The sequence below is a fragment of the Carcharodon carcharias genome, chromosome 10 (genome assembly GCF_017639515.1).
Source record: "Carcharodon carcharias isolate sCarCar2 chromosome 10, sCarCar2.pri, whole genome shotgun sequence".
Classification (NCBI taxonomy): Eukaryota; Metazoa; Chordata; class Chondrichthyes; order Lamniformes; family Lamnidae; genus Carcharodon; species Carcharodon carcharias.
The window spans coordinates 143637768-143655731 of record NC_054476.1 but is presented as its reverse complement, the minus strand read 5'-3'; the positions used below and the strand labels follow the sequence as shown (position 1 = coordinate 143655731).

Below are 17964 nucleotides of genomic sequence, written 5' to 3'. Positions count from 1 at the left end.
ACCTTCAGGAACTGTCCCCCAATGAGAGTCAGCACCTTCAGGAACTGTCCCCAAGTGAGAGTCAGCACCTTCAGGAACTGTCCCCCAGTGAGAGTCAGCACCTTCAGGGACTGTCCCTCAGTGACAGTCAGCACCTTCAGGAACTGACCCCAGTGAGAGTCAGCAACTTCAGGAACTGTCCCCAAGTGAGAGTCAGCACCTTCAGGGACAGTCCCTCAGTGAGAGTCAGCACCTTCAGGAACTGTCCCCCAGTGAGAGTCAGCACCTTCAGAAACTGCCCCCCAGTGAGAGTCAGCACCTTCAGGAAATGTCCCCTAGTGAGAGTCAGCACCTTCAGGAACTGTCCCCCACTGAGAGTCAGCACCTTCAGGAACTGTACCCCAGTGAGAGTCAGCACCTTCAGGAACTGTCCCCAAGTGAGAGTCAGCACCTTCAGGAACTGTCCCCCAGCGAGAGTCAGCACCTTCAGGAACTGTCCCCCAGTGAGAGTCAGCACCTTCAGGAACTGTACCCCAGTGAGAGTCAGCACCTTCAGGAACAGTCCCCCAGTGAGAGTCAGCACCTTCAGGAATTGTCCCCATGTGAGAGTCACCACCTTCAGGAACTGTCCCCCAATGAGAGTCAGCACCTTCAGGAACTGTCCCCCAGTGAGAGACAGCACCCCCAGTGAGAGTCAGCACCTTCAGGAACTAACCCCAGTGAGAGTCAGCACCTTCAGGAACTGTCCCCCAGTGAGAGTCAGCACCTTCAGGAACTGTCCCCCAGTGAGAGTCAGCACCTTCAGGAACTGTCCCCCAGTGAGAGTCAGCACCTTCAGGGACTGTCCCTCAGTGACAGTCAGCACCTTCAGGAACTGTCCCCCAGTGAGAGTCACCACCTTCAGGAACTGTCCCCCAGTGAGAGTCAGCACCTTCAGGAACTGTTCCCCCACTGAGAGTCAGCACCTTCAGGAACTGTCCCCCAATCAGAGTCAGCACCTTCAGGAACTAATCCCAGTGAGAGTCAGCACCTTCAGAAAATCGCCCCCAGTGAGCGTCAGCACCTTCAGGAACTGTCCCCCAGTGAGAGTCAGCACCTTCAGGAAATGTACCCCAGTGAGAGTCAGCACCTTCAGGGACTGTCCCTCAGTGACAGTCAGCACCTTCAGGAACTAACCCCAGTGAGAGTCAGCACCTTCAGGAACTGTCCCCCAATGAGAGTCAGCACCTTCAGGAACTGTCCCCAAGTGAGAGTCAGCACCTTCAGGAACTGTCCCCCAGTGAGAGTCAGCACCTTCAGGGACTGTCCCTCAGTGACAGTCAGCACCTTCAGGAACTGACCCCAGTGAGAGTCAGCAACTTCAGGAACTGTCCCCAAGTGAGAGTCAGCACCTTCAGGGACTGTCCCTCAGTGAGAGTCAGCACCTTCAGGAACTGTCCCCCAGTGAGAGTCAGCACCTTCAGAAACTGCCCCCCAGTGAGAGTCAGCACCTTCAGGAAATGTCCCCTAGTGAGAGTCAGCACCTTCAGGAACTGTCCCCCACTGAGAGTCAGCACCTTCAGGAACTGTACCCCAGTGAGAGTCAGCACCTTCAGGAACTGTCCCCAAGTGAGAGTCAGCACCTTCAGGAACTGTCCCCCAGCGAGAGTCAGCACCTTCAGGAACTGTCCCCCAGTGAGAGTCAGCACCTTCAGGAACTGTACCCCAGTGAGTGTCAGCACCTTCAGGAACTGTCCCCTAGTGAGAGTCGGCACCTTCAGGAACTGTTCCCCACTGTGAGTTAGCACCTTCAGGAACTGTCCCCCAGTGAGAGTCAGCACCTTCAGGAACTGCCCCCTGTGAGAGTCAGCACCTTCAGGAACTGTCCCCCAGTGAGAGTCAGCACCTTCAGGAACTGTTCCCCACTGAGAGTCAGCACCTTCAGGAACGGTCCCCCAGTGAGAGTCAGCACCTTCAGGAACTGTCTCCCGGTGAGAGTCAGCACCTTCAGGAACTGTTCCCCACTGAGAGTCAGAACCTTCAGGAACTGTTCCCCACTGAGACTCAACACCTTCAGCGGAGTTGGTCTGGAGTAAAACAATCTCCTGTCTGTACTTTGTTGGCTGGAAGCCACTCATAAGTGCTGGTGAGTTTTTAGCTGTTTGTGTGTGGCGTGCTGCCATGACTGGTTTGGATGGAGTAAGTTTATGAGGTTCTGAATTGTGAGCTGTCATAAAATCTCTCTGTCAGAGATCTATGCTTAGAGTCAGGGCTTCTCAGTTTATTTCAACCTTTATAGCTGTAAGAGCATTTCAGCAGCAGCCCAAACATATCGTGTGCCAGGAAATTGCAAACTTTCCTCAGCATTGTGTAGAATTAAAAGCCTGCATGGATCAGGACCATGTCTGGATCAGGACCATGCCTGGATTGGGGCAGAGCCTGGATGGGGACGGCATCTCGATCGGGACCAAGTATGGTTCAGGACTGTGTCTGGATCAGGAGTACATCTGGATTGGGACAGTGTCTGGATTGGGACCGAATGTGGTTCGGGACCATGTCTGGATCAGGAGCCATCTGGATCAGGACTATGTCTGGATCAGGAGCACGTTTGGATCGGGACAGTGTCTGGATCAGGACCATGTGTGGATTGGGACCAAGTGTGGTTTGGGACCTTGTCTGGATCAGGACCACATCTGGATCAGGACCATGAAAGGATCGGGAGCACGTCTGGATCAGGACTGAGTGTGGTTCAGGACCACGTTTGGATCGGGAGTGCGTCTGGATCGTGACCAAGTGTGGTTCAGGACTGCATCTTGACTGGGAGTCATCTGGATTGGGACAGTATCTGGATCAGGACTGTGTCTGGTTTGAGACCAAGTCTGGGTCAGGAGCCGCCTGGATCAGGGCAGTGTCTGGATCTGGACCGTGTCTGCATCGGGGCAGTGTTTGGATCAGGAACGCATCTGGTTCGGGGCTGTGTGTGGATCGGGAGCTGTATGGATTGGGACAAAGTCTGGATTGGGACCGCGTCTGGATCAGGACCTTGTCTGGATCGGGACAGCATCTGGATTGGGACCGAGCCTGGATTGGGCCACACCTGGATCTGGACTGTGTCTGGATCTGGATCTGGACCTGGACCATATCTGGACCTGGACTATATCTATAACTGGACTGTGTCTGGATCTAGACAGTGTGTGGATCTGGACTGTGCCTGGATCAGGACCATGTCTGGATCTGGACTGTGTCTAGGTCAGGGCTGTACTGACTCTCGCTGAGGTGTTGGGGGGAACGATATAAAGGGCTGCGGTTTGAGTGTGGAACCAGCGTGGAATTTGCCTGTTTAGCTGAAAAGGCACAAGTGCTTTCTGCAGCAGCTGTAAGTGGTTTGAAGCTGTTGAAATGCCCCCACCCTCCCGATCCCTGGGAGCTTGTCACATCCCCCAGCCTGGCACTGAGCCCAGAGAATCTCACTCTGTCCTGCAGTGCCCCCTGGTGCTGCAGTAATCAGTCATTCTGTCCTTTGTTAGACCCAACATACAACCATTCAGAGTGCAAAAACCCAACGATACACCCACTCAAACATCCAAACACTTTGACAAATCTTTCTGACAGAGACAACATGGGCTCGGAGCTCAGCTCAGCACAGAATGGCACACCATGACAGTGATAGTGTGCTTCAATAGCTGAGACAGTAGCTGGGAAGCCTCTACAATGATGACAATGCCTTGGAGAGAAATGGAAATTGAGTTTACAGGTGTGATGGATTTGCTGGGGCTAGGTTTCTGTTTCTCCTCTTCCCTCTTTTCTTGAAGATACTGATTTTGACTGGGGCTGGGATTCCGCAGGTGCCGACTTGCTTTCCTGTTCCTCACGCATTGGCTCGTTGTTTGGGAACTCAGTGAATGTTGACAGGAACTTCAACCTAAGGAGTGCATCACAGCTGAATTTGATTAGGTCCTTCCCAGACATTGTACAGATGAATTTTCCAGAGATTAGGAGAGGTAACCTGGGCTTTCACTTTTCCTCGGTCTGGAGGTATTGAGGCAACTGACAGCCTGAGGCACTGTTGCTGCTCAGACACCAATCTACATTTATAAAGCAGCCAAATATCCTAAGGTGCTTCACGGCAAATGTTTAAGAGAAAAACTGACAGCAAGTCAAAGAAAGAAATATTAGGGCTGGTGAGGAAAAGCTTGATCAAAGAGGTAGGATTTAAAGGAGTGTCTGAAAACAGCAGAAAGGCCTGGAGAGATTCCGGGGGGTAATTTCAGAGCTTTGGGCCCGGGCAGCCGAAGGCACTGCTGCCAAAGTTGGAGCCATTAAATTTGGGAATGCTCAAGAGGCCAGAATTACTGGAATGCAGAGATCTCGGACAGTTGTAGAGCAGGGGGAGATTCCAGAGATTAGATGGGACAAGGCCATGGAGTGGATTTGGAAAAAAGGATGAGAATTTGCCAGACTGGGAGTCAATGTAGGTCAGTGAGCACATTGCGGGGGGATGGGTGAATGGGACGTGGTGCAAGTTAGGACTTGGCCAGGCAGCAGAATTTTGGATGAACTTAAGTGTACTGGGACAAAAACAGAATTACCTGGAAAAACTCAGCAGGTCTGGCAGCATCGGCGGAGAAGAAAAGAGTTGACGTTTCGAGTCCTCATGACCCTTCGACAGAACTTGAGTTCGAGTCCAGGAAAGAGCTGAAATATAAGCTGGTTTAAGGTGTGTGTGTGTGTGGGGGGCGGAGAGATAGAGAGACAGAGAGGTGGAGTGGGGGTGTGGTTGTAGGGACAAACAAGCAGTGATAGAAGCAGATCATCAAAAGATGTCAACGACAATAGTACAATAGAACACATAGGTGTTAAAGTTAAAGTTGGTGATATTATCTAAACGAATGTGCTAATTAAGAATGGATGGTAGGGCACTCAAGGTATAGCTCTAGTGGGTTTTTTTTTTATTTATTTTTTTTTATATAATGGAAATAGGTGGGAAAAGGAAAATCTTTATAATTTATTGGGAAAAAAAAAGAAGGGGGAAACAGAAAGGGGGTGGGGATGGGGGAGGGAGCTCACGACCTAAAGTTGTTGAATTCAATATTCAGTCCAGAAGGCTGTAAAGTCCCTAGTCGGAAGATGAGGTGTTGTTCCTCCAGTTTGCGTTGGGCTTCACTGGAACAATGCAGCAAGCCAAGGACAGACATGTGGGCAAGAGAGCAGGGTGGAGTGTTAAAATGGCAAGCGACAGGGAGGTTTGGGTCATTCTTGCGGACAGACCGCAGGTGTTCTGCAAAGCGGTCGCCCAGTTTACGTTTGGTCTCTCCAATGTAGAGGAGACCACATTGGGAGCAACGAATGCAGTAGACTAAGTTGGGGGAAATGCAAGTGAAATGCTGCTTCACTTGAAAGGAGTGTTTGGGTCCTTGGACGGTGAGGAGAGAGGAAGTGAAGGGGCAGGTGTTGCATCTTTTGCGTGGGCAAGGGGTTGTGCCATAGGAGGGGGTTGAGGAGTAGGGGGTGATGGAGGAGTGGACCAGGGTGTCCCGGAGGGAGCGATCCCTACGGAATGCCGATAAGGGGGGTGAAGGGAAGATGTGTTTGGTAGTGGCATCATGCTGGAGTTGGCGGAAATGGCGGAGGATGATCCTTTGAATGCGGAGGCTGGTGGGGTGATAAGTGAGGACAAGGGGGACCCTATCATGTTTCTGGGAGGGAGGAGAAGGAGTGAGGGCGGATGCGCGGGAGATGGGCCGGACACAGTTGAGGGCCCTGTCAACGACCGTGGGTGGAAAACCTCGGTTAAGGAAGAAGGAGGACATGTCAGAGGAACTGTTTTTGAATGTAGCATCATCGGAACAGATGCGACGGAGGCGAAGGAACTGAGAGAATGGGATGGAGTCCTTACAGGAAGTGGGGTGTGAGGAGCTGAACTTACTGCACTCCATTCTCTCAGGTCCAACCCTGACATTGTCATCAAACCTGCTGACAAGGGTGGTGCTGTTGTTGTCTGGCGCACTGACCTCTACCACGCGGAGGCTGAGCGTCAACTCGCAGACACTTCCTCCTACCTCTCCCTGGACCATGACCCCACCACTGAACATCAAGCCACTGTTTCCAGGACTGTCACTGACCTCATCTCCTCTGGGGATCTCCCTCCCACAGCTTCCAACCTGATAGTCGCCCAACCTCGGACGGCCCGCTTCTATCTCCTACCCAAAATCCACAAACAGAACTGCCCCGGTAGACCGATCGTCTCAGCTTGCTCCTGCTCCACAGAACTCATTTCTCGTTATCTTGACTCCCTTCTCTCTCCCCTTGTCCAGTCCCTTCCCACCTACATCCGTGATTCCTCTGACACCTTACGTCACATCAACAATTTCCAGTTCCCTGGCCCCTACCGCTTCCTCTTCACCATGGACGTCCAATCCCTCTACACCTCCATCCCCCACCAGGATGGTCTGAGGGCCCTTAGCTTCTTCCTCGAACAGAGGCCCGAACAATCCCCATCCACCACTACTCTCCTCCGTCTGGCTGAACTTGTTCTCACGCTGAACAATTTCTCCTTCAACTCCTCTCACTTCCTCCAAATAAAAGGTGTGGCTATGGGTACCCGCATGGGCCCCAGCTATGCCTGTCTCTTTATGGGGTATGTGGAACATTCCTTGTTGCAGTCCTACTCCGGCCCCCTTCCACAACTCTTTCTCCGGTACATCGATGATTACTTTGGTGCTGCTTCATGCTCTCGTCAGGACTTGGAAAAATTTATTAATTTTGCTTCCAATCTCCACCCCTCCATCATTTTCACGTGGTCCATCTCTGACACTTCCCTTCCCTTCCTTGACCTCTCTGTCTCAATCTCTGGTGATAGACTGTCCACCAATATCCATTACAAACCCACCGACTCCCACAGCTATCTCAACTACAGCTCCTCACACCCCACTTCCTGTAAGGACTCCATCCCATTCTCTCAGTTCCTTCGCCTCCGTCGCATCTGTTCCGATGATGCTACATTCAAAAACAGTTCCTCTGACATGTCCTCCTTCTTCCTTAACCGAGGTTTTCCACCCACGGTCGTTGACAGGGCCCTCAACTGTGTCCGGCCCATCTCCCACGCATCCGCCCTCACTCCTTCTCTTCCCTCCCAGAAACATGATAGGGTCCCCCTTGTCCTCACTTATCACCCCACCAGCCTCCGCATTCAAAGGATCATCCTCCGCCATTTCCGCCAACTCCAGCATGATGCCACTACCAAACACATCTTCCCTTCACCCCCCTTATCGGCATTCCGTAGGGATCGCTCCCTCCGGGACACCCTGGTCCACTCCTCCATCACCCCCTACTCCTCAACCCCCTCCTATGGCACAACCCCTTGCCCACGCAAAAGATGCAACACCTGCCCCTTCACTTCCTCTCTCCTCACCGTCCAAGGACCCAAACACTCCTTTCAAGTGAAGCAGCATTTCACTTGCATTTCCCCCAACTTAGTCTACTGCATTCGTTGCTCCCAATGTGGTCTCCTCTACATTGGAGAGACCAAACGTAAACTGGGCGACCGCTTTGCAGAACACCTGCGGTCTGTCCACAAGAATGACCCAAACCTCCCTGTCGCTTGCCATTTTAACACTCCACCCTGCTCTCTTGCCCACATGTCTGTCCTTGGCTTGCTGCATTGTTCCAGTGAAGCCCAACGCAAACTGGAGGAACAACACCTCATCTTCCGACTAGGCACTTTACAGCCTTCCGGACTGAATATTGAATTCAACAACTTTAGGTCGTAAGCTCCCTCCCCCATCCCCACCCCCTTTCTGTTTCCCCCTTCTTTTTTTTTCCCCAATAAATTATAAAGATTTTCCTTTTCCCACCTATTTCCATTATATAAAAAAAATAAATAAAAAAAAAACCCACTAGAGCTATACCTTGAGTGCCCTACCATCCATTCTTAATTAGCACATTCGTTTAGATAATATCACCAACTTTAACTTTAACACCTATGTGTTCTATTGTACTATTGTCGTTGACATCTTTTGATGATCTGCTTCTATCACTGCTTGTTTGTCCCTACAACTACACCAACCCCCGCCACCTCTCTGTCTCTCTATCTCTCCGCCCCCCACACACACACCTTAAACCAGCTTATATTTCAGCTCTTTCCTGGACTCGAACTCAAGTTCTGTCGAAGGGTCATGAGGACTCGAAACGTCAACTCTTTTCTTCTCCGCCGATGCTGCCAGACCTGCTGAGTTTTTCCAGGTAATTCTGTTTTTGTTTTGGATTCCCAGCATCCGCAGTTTTTTTGTTTTTATCTTAAGTGTACTGGGGGCGGAAGATTGGAGAGTGTTGTAATCGTGATGGAGGGGATGTGGAATTGGGAGTTTAGCTCAGGCTCAAAGTTGGCTACTTGAGCAGAAAGTGGGGTTTGAATCTGTGACTTTCCAGCTCTGTGGCAGCAGTTACTCTCTGAGCCACCAGGTGGTGGGGGGAGGCCTGTTCCTTTCTTCTGTATTGGGCCTTTGTTTTTTTGCAGGGTTGCCTCTTGTCGCTTTGCCCACTCGTTGGCTTTGGCTGGTCCTCCGGCTGCGGCGCCAGCGGGTGGCGGGGGCTCCTCTTGCCTCCGGTCGGCTTCTCCTTGGTTGGAATGGCGGCGGTGCGGGGCCTGCGGGTCTGTTTGGAACCTGGGGCCGAGGCCCAGGAGCCGGGCTCCGGCTCCGAGTCCGAGCGGGACGACGAGCCCATGGAGGTGGAGGAGGGAGAGATCGAGCCCGAGAAACTCGACTCCATTTCGGTGCGGCGGTCGCTTAAGGACCTGATCCCGGTGAGGAGGCGGCGGCGGGGGAGAGGCCGAGGCCTCGGGCGGGGCCCAAAGGGAACCCGGGAAGGTGTGAGGGTGAGCTGGTGAAACCAGAGCAGGAAACCCTCCCGGGTCTGAGCCTCGGGCAACACGGGGGCGGGGGCGGGGTAAAAGGGTCAGTACTGAGGGAGTGCTGCACTGTCGGAGGGTCAGTGCTGAGGGAGTGCTGCATTGTCGGAGGGTCAGTGCTGAGGGAGTGCTGCACTGTCGGAGGGTCAGTGCTGAGGGAGTGCTGCACTGTCGGAGGGTCAGTGCTGAGGGAGTGCTGCACTGTCGGAGGGTCAGTGCTGAGGGAGTGTGCACTGTCGGAGGGTCAGTGCTGAGGGAGTGCTGCACTGTCGGAGCTTCAGTGCTGAGGGAGTGCTGCACTGTCGGAGCTTCAGTGCTGAGGGAGTGCTGCACTGTCGGAGCTTCAGTGCTGAGGGAGTGCTGCACTGTCGGAGGGTCAGTGCTGAGGGAGTGCTGCACTGTCGGAGCTTCAGTGCTGATGGAGTGCTGCACTGTCGGAGGGTCAGTGCTGAGGGAGTGCTGCACTGTCGGAGCTTCAGTGCTGAGGGAGTGCTGCACTGTCGGAGCTTCAGTGCTGAGGGAGTGCTTCACTGTCGGAGGGTCAGTGCTGAGGGACTGCTGCATTGTCGGGTCAGTGCTGAGGGAGTGCTACACTGTCGGAGGGTCAGTACTGAGGGAGTGCTGCACTGTCTGGGGGGGTCAGTACTGAGGGAGTGCTGCACTGTTTGGGGGGGTCACTGCTGAGGGAGCGCTGCACTGTCTGGGAATCAGCACTGCACTGTCTGGGGGGTCAGTGCTGAGGGACGCTGCAGTGTCAGAGGGTCAGCACTGAGGGATTGCCATGCTTTCGGAGAGTCAGCACTGAGTGAGTGCTGCACTGTCGGAGGGTCAGTACTGAGGGAGCACTGCACTGTCGGAGAGTCAGTACTGGGGGAGCGCTGCACTGTCAGAGGATCAGTACTGAGGGAATGCTGCACTGTTGGAGGGTCATAGAAAATCGGAAGAGTAGGTCATTCATCCCATGAAGCCTGCTCCCCCATTCAAACAGATCATGGCTGATCACTATCCCTATATCCCTTGATGTCGTTAGTATCCAGAAATCTATCAATTTCTCTTTTGAATATGTCAATAAGTGAGCTTCCCCACACCTCTGGGGTAGAGAATTCCAAAGATTCACCATCCTCTGAGTGCAGAAATTCCTCCTCATCTCAGTCTTAAATGTCCTGTCCCTTATTGAGGCTGTGCGCCCTGGTTCTAGACTCAGCGGCCAGGGTAAACTTCCTATCCACATCTAACCTGTCACACCCTGTAAGAATTTTGTAAGTTTCAATGAGATCACCTCTCATTCTTCGAAATTCTAGACAATACAGGCCCAGTTTCCTCAATTTTTTCTCATAAGACAATCTCACTACCCCAGGGATTAGACTGGTGAACCTCTGTTGTACTTCCTCTATGGCAAATATATCCTTCCTTAGATAAGGTGACCAAAGCTGTACACAACACTCCATGTGTGGTCTCTCCAAGGTTTTATGCAATTGCAGCAAGACATCTTTACTCCGGTACTCAAATCCTCTTGTGATGAAGGCCAACATACCATTTGCCTTTCTAATACCTTGCTGCACCTACATGCTAGCTTTCAGTGACTTATGAACAAGGACACCCAGGCCCCTTTGGACATCAACACATCCCGACTTCTCACCATTTAAGAAATACTCTGCCTTTCTGTTTGTTTTTCTACCAGAGTAGATAACTTCACACATATTCACATTATATTCCATCTGCCATGTTCTTGCCCATTCACTCAGCCTGTCCAAATCCCCATGAAGCCTCTGTGCATCCTCCTCACAACTCTCATTTCCATCTAGTTTTGTGTCATCAGCAAATTTGGAAGTATTACATTTGGTTCCCACATCCAAATCATTTATATAGATTATTAACAGCTGTGGCTCAAGCACTAATCCTTGTGGTACCCCAATAGTAACAGCCTGCCATCCTGAGAATGACCCGTTGATTCCTACTCTCGGTTTTCTGTCTGCTGACCAAATCTCAATCCTCAGCAGTATATTCCCCCCAATCCCATGTGCTTTGATTTTGTTTACTAGCCTTCTGTGTGGGATCTTCTCAAAAGCTTTCTGAAAATTCAAATACACCACATTCACTAGTTCTCCTTTATCAATGCTACAAGTAACATGCTCAAAAAAACTCCAACAGGTTGTCAAGCATGAGTTCCTTTTCATAAATCCAAGTTGACTTTGCCCAGTCATACTATAATTTTCTAAGTGTCCAGTTATCACATCCTTTATAATAGATTCTAACATTTCCCTACTACTGATATCAAAATAACAGCTGTCTAGTTCTCTGTTTTCTCTCTCCCCCCTCTCCTTAAATAGTGGGGTTACATTTGCTATGTCCCAGTCTGCAGGAACCTTTCCATAATCTATAGGATATTGAAAGGTAACCAACAGTACATCCATTATCTCTCTAGCCACCTTCTTCAGTACTCTGGAATGTAGCTCATCAGATCCAGGGGATTTATCAACCTTCAATCCAATGAATTTTCTGAGTACTATCTCTTTACTAATAATTTCTTTCAGTTCCTCATTTTCACAAACCCCTTGGTTTCCCGTATTCCTGGGAGATTTTCTGTATCTTCCTCCGTGAAAATAGACACAAAGTAATTGTTTAGTTTCTCTGCCGTTTCCCTATTCTTCATTACAAATTCTCCTGTCTCCACCTGTAATGGACCCACATTTGCCCTTGCCAATCTTTCCTTTGCACATACCTAATGAAGCTTTTACAGTCTGCCTTTAATTTCCTCACTAGTTTGCATTTGCTTTCCCCTTTCTTTATCAGTTTCTTGGTCCTCCTTTGCTGGATTCTAAATTGCTCCCAATCCTCGGGTTTACCACTTTTTCTGGCAACTTAATAAGCCACTTTCTTTGATCTAACACAATCTTTAACTTCTTTTGTTAGCAACGGTTGATTCACCTTTCCTGTTGCGTTTTTGTGTCTTCGAGGAATGTATATTTGTTGTAGACCGTGTAGCCATTGCCTGTCTACTGCCTATTCTCCCTAAATGATGACTACCCCTGAATATTCAGTTCCCAGTCTTGGTCACCCTGTAACCATGTCTCGATAATGGCAATTAAAAAATACCCATTTACCTCTATTTGTGCCTTCAAATCATCTACCTTATTGCGAATGCTGCATGCATTCAGATAGAGTACTCTTAACATTGTCTTTTTAACATTATTCTGCATTCTGATTCTATTTAATGCTTGCCTTCACTTCATCTGTCTTCTAATTTCACTTACTACTTTTCTACTTTCTGTCACCAGTTTTGCTTCCCTCTAATCTGAGCTCCCTCTCAGGTTCCCACCCCCTGCCAATCAAGTTTAAACCCCTCTCCAACAGCAATAGCAAATCTCCCTGCAAGGATATTAGTCCCAGTCCAGCTAAGATGCATCCCATCCATCTTGTACAGGTCCCACCTGCCCCAGAACCTGTCCCAATGCCTCCGAAATTCGATGCGTTCCCTCCTACACCAGCTCTACAATGTGTTCAATCACTCAATCCTCCTATTCCTATGTTCACTAGCACATGGCACTGGGAGTAATTCTGAGATTGCCGCTTTTTAATTTCCTTCCTAACTCCCTAAAATCTGCTTTCAGGACCTCATCCCTCTTTCTACCTGTGTTGTCGGTACCAATGTGGACAATAACCTCTTGCTGTTCACCCACCCCCCCGAAGAATGTCCTGCAGCCACTCTGTGAGATTCTTGACCCTGGCACTAGGATGGCAGCATACCATCCTGGAGTCACATCAACAGAACCGCCTGTCTGTTCCCCTAAATAATGAATCCCCTATCACTATTTCTCTTCCACTCTTCCTTATCCCCTCCTATGCAGCTGAGCCACCCGAGGTGCCGTGGACTTGGCTGTTGCTCCAATCCTCTGAGGAACTATCACCCTTACCAGTATCCAGAATGGAAAACCAGTGAGCAAGCAAGATCGACTCAGGACACTCCTGCACTACCTGTATGGATGTCTTAGAGTACTTGGCAGTCACCCATCCCCTCTCTGCCTGCATGCTCCTGACCCTGACCTGTGGTGTGAGCACCTCCCTAAACGTGCTATCCGTGTAGTTCTCAGACTTTCAGAAGCACCACAGTGACTCCAGCTGCTGCTCGAGTTCTGAAATCCAGAGCTCAAGCTCCAGCAGCCGGTGATATTTCCTGCACAGGAAGTGTCTCGGACACATGGTGCATTTGCAACTTCCCACATAGCACAGGTGATAAATTTCACTTGGCCAAACTGCCCTACTATACCTTAACTTTATAAATTATTTATTATAAATAGAACAGCTTAACAGTTACTCATCAGTCAGCTTCTGCTGCTGCTCCAACGTAAGAACCAAATACTGGAGGGTGGAAAAGGTAGAAAAAAAAAGGAGCACCCTGTCCCCAGCCACACTTCACCAAACTCCGTCACTCACCAAACGCCTCACTTCTCACTCCGTTCAAGCCGCACTGTCGGAGGGGCAGTTCTGAGGGTGTGCTGCACTGTTGGAGGGGCAGTTCTGAGGGTGTGCTGCAGTGTTGGAGGGGCAGGTCTGAGGGTGTGCTGCACTGTTGGAGGGGCAGGTCTGAGGGTGTGCTGCACTGTTGGAGGGGCAGTTCTGAGGGTGTGCTGCACTGTTGGAGGGGCAGTTCTGAGGGCGTGCTGCACTGTCGGGCAGTTCGAGGGCGTGCTGCACTACCAACTAACCCTTCATACCTTCATAATTTCACTTGTTCAGATTTAGGACCCTAGTTTCAGAGTGAACTATATCACTTTCAAACTTAATATAAAGTTCTATCATATTATCGTCACTTTCCTAATGGCTCCTTTACAGCAAGATTATTAATTGGCCTTCTTTCATTACATAATACTGAACCTAAAATAGCCTGATCCCTGGTTGTTTCCTCAACGTACTGCTCCAGAAACCCATCTCGTATACACTCCAGGAACTCATCCTCCACAGCATTAGTGCTAATTAGGTTTACCCAGTCTGTGTGTAAATTGAAGTTGCCTATTATTCTGTATTACCCATGGTACATGCATCTCTAATTTCCTGATTCATACCGTGCCTAACATTGGCTCTACAGTTTGGTGGCCAGTAAACAACTCCCACCAATGTTTGCTGCCCCTTGCTCTTTCTAAGCTCCACACAAACTGATTCTACATTGTGATCCTTCGATCTAAGATCCTCGCTCTCTAATGTACTGATTACGTCCTTTATTAACCGAGACAGTGCTGCACTGTCAGAAGAGCAGTACTGAGGGAGCGCTGCACTGTCAGAAGGACAGTACCAAGGGAGCGCTGCACTGTCGGAGGGGCAGTACTGAGAGAGTGCTGCACTGTCGGAAGGGCAGTACCAAGGGTGTGCTGCACTGTCAGAGGGGCAGTATTGAAGGAGCGGCTGTCTTTCAAATGAGACCTTAAACTAATACCCTGTGTGCTGTCTGGGATGGATGTATAAGATCCCAAACCTGCTATTTTGATGAAGAGCAGGGGAATTCTCCACCGTGTGCTGGGGCCAATATTTATCCTGCAGGCAGCATCACAGAAACAGATTTTCTGGTCATTATCACATTGCTGTGTGTGTGATCCTGTCCACAAATTGACTTCTACGTTTCCTACATTACAACAGTGACTTTGTTTTAACGGTGTCCTGCAGTTGCTTCATGGATTTGGCGAACATCACTCTGTTCATCGCATATTTCCCTAACTTCAAAGCTTTGCATTACTGATTCAGTGGCTGGAGGGGCTGTGTGGGAATGAGCAAAGATAATACCAGAAATCTAAAAAGTGCAACAACAAGTTAATGTCTTGGTAGATTCTTTGTGAAGCAGCCCAAGTATTAATACACATCCTTATGAACTTCCAGTGTTTATGATATAGCATACAATTAATTTGAAACCTGACCTGTTGGGAATATAATGTAGTTTGGAAGGAGCAGCTGATTTTAGACTTGTGGTTCCCAAATCTTCCAATTATTGGACTTTTCCTCACTTGATGTCCAGATCTGTTGTCAACTCATTGATAGAGATTAACTCACACCAAGTCCGGTTCCCCTATCACCCCTGTGCATGCTGACCTACATTGTCTCCTGGTCAAGCAACATCTTGAAAAATTCTCATCCTTGTTTTCAAATCCTTTCATGGCCTCGCCCTGCCCCGCCCTCTCTAATCTCCTTCAGCCCCACAACCCTCTGAGATCTTTGCGCTAATCCAATTGTGCATCCCTGATTTTAATCGCTCCAGCATTGGCGACTGTGCCTTTAGCTGCCTGGGCCCCAAGCTCTGGAATTCCGTCCCTAAACCTCTCCGCCTCTCTACCTCACTTTCACCCTTTAAAACACTCCTTAAAACTTACCCCTCTGACCAGTCATCTGCCCTAATATCTCCTCCTGTGGCTCGGTGTCACGATTGTTTTATAATGCTCCTGTGAAGCACCTTGGGATGTTTTATTGTGTTAAAGATGCTATATAAATGTATGTTGTTGATTGCTGTGACCTAGTTAACAACTCCATAATTCTTGTCATCTACCAAGATGAGATGTATCTTGGTCTTATTTTATCCAGCAGCTCACATGTTAATAGCTGTTTTTATACATGTGAACTAGTCGTGTGTATCCAAACTCCAAATTCCACTTGTTCTTCCACTGTCCAAGTGTTTCTACAACAAGAACATAAGGGAAGGGAAGCAGGGTTGGTAAAAAGCGAACCAGATGAATCTTTATGTTTTTACAATCAGTAAATCTCGTTCCTATTTTCTGGTTTTCTTGTATTCACATACTTCCTCCTGCCTCACGAGTGTGACTTAAACCCCACAAATTGTGCTGAAGCTGCACAGAGAAACTGGCATGTAAGATACAGGAAGCTCCATGTAACTAGGTCGAGTCATAGAATAACAAGCATTTTCCACAGAGAAAAGAACATGGGATAGGAGGTAATATACTGGCATGGATTAAGGATTGGCTGACAGGCAGAAAACAGAGTAGGAATAAACGGGTCATTCTCACGTTGGCAGGCTGCGACTAGTGGGGTACTGCAAGGAACAGCCCCAGCTGTTCATAATACATATCACTGATTTGGATGTGGGGACCAGAAGTAATATTTCCAAGTTTGCAGATGATACAAAGCTAGACAGGAACGTGTGTTGTGAGAAAGATGTAAAGCAGCTACAGGAGGATTTGGACAGACTTAGTGAGTGGGCAAGAACATGGCAGATGGGATATGATGTGGTGGAAAAATGTGAGGTTATCCACTTTGGTAGGGGGAGCAGATGTGCAGAGTATTTCCTAAATGGTTAGAGATTAGAAAGTGTAGATGTACAAAGGGACCTGGGTGTCCTTGTCCATAACTCACTGAAGGCTAGCGGCAGGTGCAGCAGGCAATTAGGAAGGTTAATGGAATGTTAGCCTTTATCGCAAGAGGATTTGAGTACAGGAGTAGTGAAGTCTTGCTTCAAATGTATAGAAGCTTGGTTAGCCTGCACCTGGAGTAGTGTGTGCAGTTTTTGCCACCTTACCTCAGAAAGAATATTATTGCCATAGAGGAAGCGCAACAAAGGTTCACCGGACTTGTTCCGGGGATGGCGGGACTGTTTTATGAAGAGAGACTGTGGAAACTGGGCCTGTATTCTCTAGAGTTTCAAAGAATGAGAGGTGATCTCATTGAAACCTACAAAATACTTAAAGGAATAGGTAGATGCAGGTAAGGTGTTTCTGTGGTTGGGGAGTCTAGAACTAGGGAACACAATTTCAACATGAGGGGGAAACCACTTACAACTGAGATGAGGAGAAATTTCTTTACTCAGAGGGTTGTGAATCTTTGGAATTCTCTACTGCAGAGGGCTGTGGAAGCTCAGTTATTGAATATGTTTAAGGGAGAAACTGAAAGATTTCTGATTAACAATAATGTAAAGGGTTATGGGGATAGTGTGGGTAAAAGGCATTCGATTAGCCATGATCATATTGAATGGTGGAGCAGGCTCGACAGGCTGAATGGCCTTCTGTTCCTATGTTCCCACATGTAATGAGGAGATGCGTTTGAAAAATACTGGCTCAACAATGATGGACTGAATGGCATGAGAAAAGCTAATAGAATGTTATCATTTATTGTGAGGGGAATTGATTACAAGAGTAAGGAGGTTATGCTTCTGTTGTACAGGGCACAGATGAGGCCACACCTGGAGTAGTGTGTACAGTATTGGTCTCCTTATTTAAGGAAAGATGTAAATGCGTTTGAAGCAGCTCAGAGAAGATTTACTAGACTAATACTAGGAATGGGTGGGTTGTCTTATGAGGAAAGATTGGACAGACTAGGCTTGTATCCACTGGAGTTTAGAAGAGTACGAGGTGACTTAATTGAAACCTTTAAGATCCTGAGGGGTCTTGACAGGGTGGATGTGGAGAGGATGTTCCCTCTTGTGGGAGAATCTAGAACTAGGGGTCACTGTTTAAAAATAAGGGGTTGCTCATTTAAGACAGAGATGAGGGGAATTTTTTTCTGAGGGCCATGAGTCTTTGGATCTCCCTTTCTCAAAAGGCGGTGAGCAGAGTCTTTGAATATTTTTAAGGCAAAGCTAGATAGATTCTTGATAAGCAAGGGAGTGAAAGGTAATTGGGGGTAGGCAGGAATGTGGGGTTGAGATTACAGTCAGATCAGCTATGATCTTATTGAATGGAGGAGCAGGCTCAAGTGACCTCCGCCTGCTCCTAATTTGTATGTTCATATATTCCTCTGCTGTAATTATTATGGGAATGTTTGGATCACCATTGCAAACAAGTTATTTTTAAATTTAAAAAAATGTCTGACAGTGAGTGAATGAATGAATTAAGTGTTTGCAGTCATGAGGCATATTCTTTCATCACACTGTAATTGCAGATTCATCCAATCAGAGCAGCTCCAGCCCACAGGAAGAGCTGTCAGCCAATCAGCCCCTCAAGACTGTTCAGCTATTCAGTTACATCATGGCTGACCTTCAGCTTAATTTTATTTTTCTATCTTTATTCATATCTCTGCATTGCTCAAGAAAAATCAGTTCATCACAGTCTTGTGCCCCAGCATCCACAGCCTGCTGTGTGTGTGTCCACGTGTGTGTGGAGGGGCAG

General features: G+C 48.7%; 1 protein-coding gene across 1 annotated transcript in view; it reads left to right on the top strand.

Moving 5' to 3' along the window:
* The first annotated feature begins 8529 nt into the window (after positions 1 to 8529).
* The window catches only part of ncbp3 (nuclear cap binding subunit 3), a 31949-nt gene continuing 22514 nt past the window's right edge, over positions 8530 to 17964 (top strand). The window contains exon 1 of the mRNA XM_041198003.1: positions 8530 to 8761. Coding sequence (XP_041053937.1) covers positions 8585 to 8761 — 177 coding nt within the window. The 5' untranslated portion in view covers positions 8530 to 8584. The remainder of the gene's footprint in view (positions 8762 to 17964) is intronic.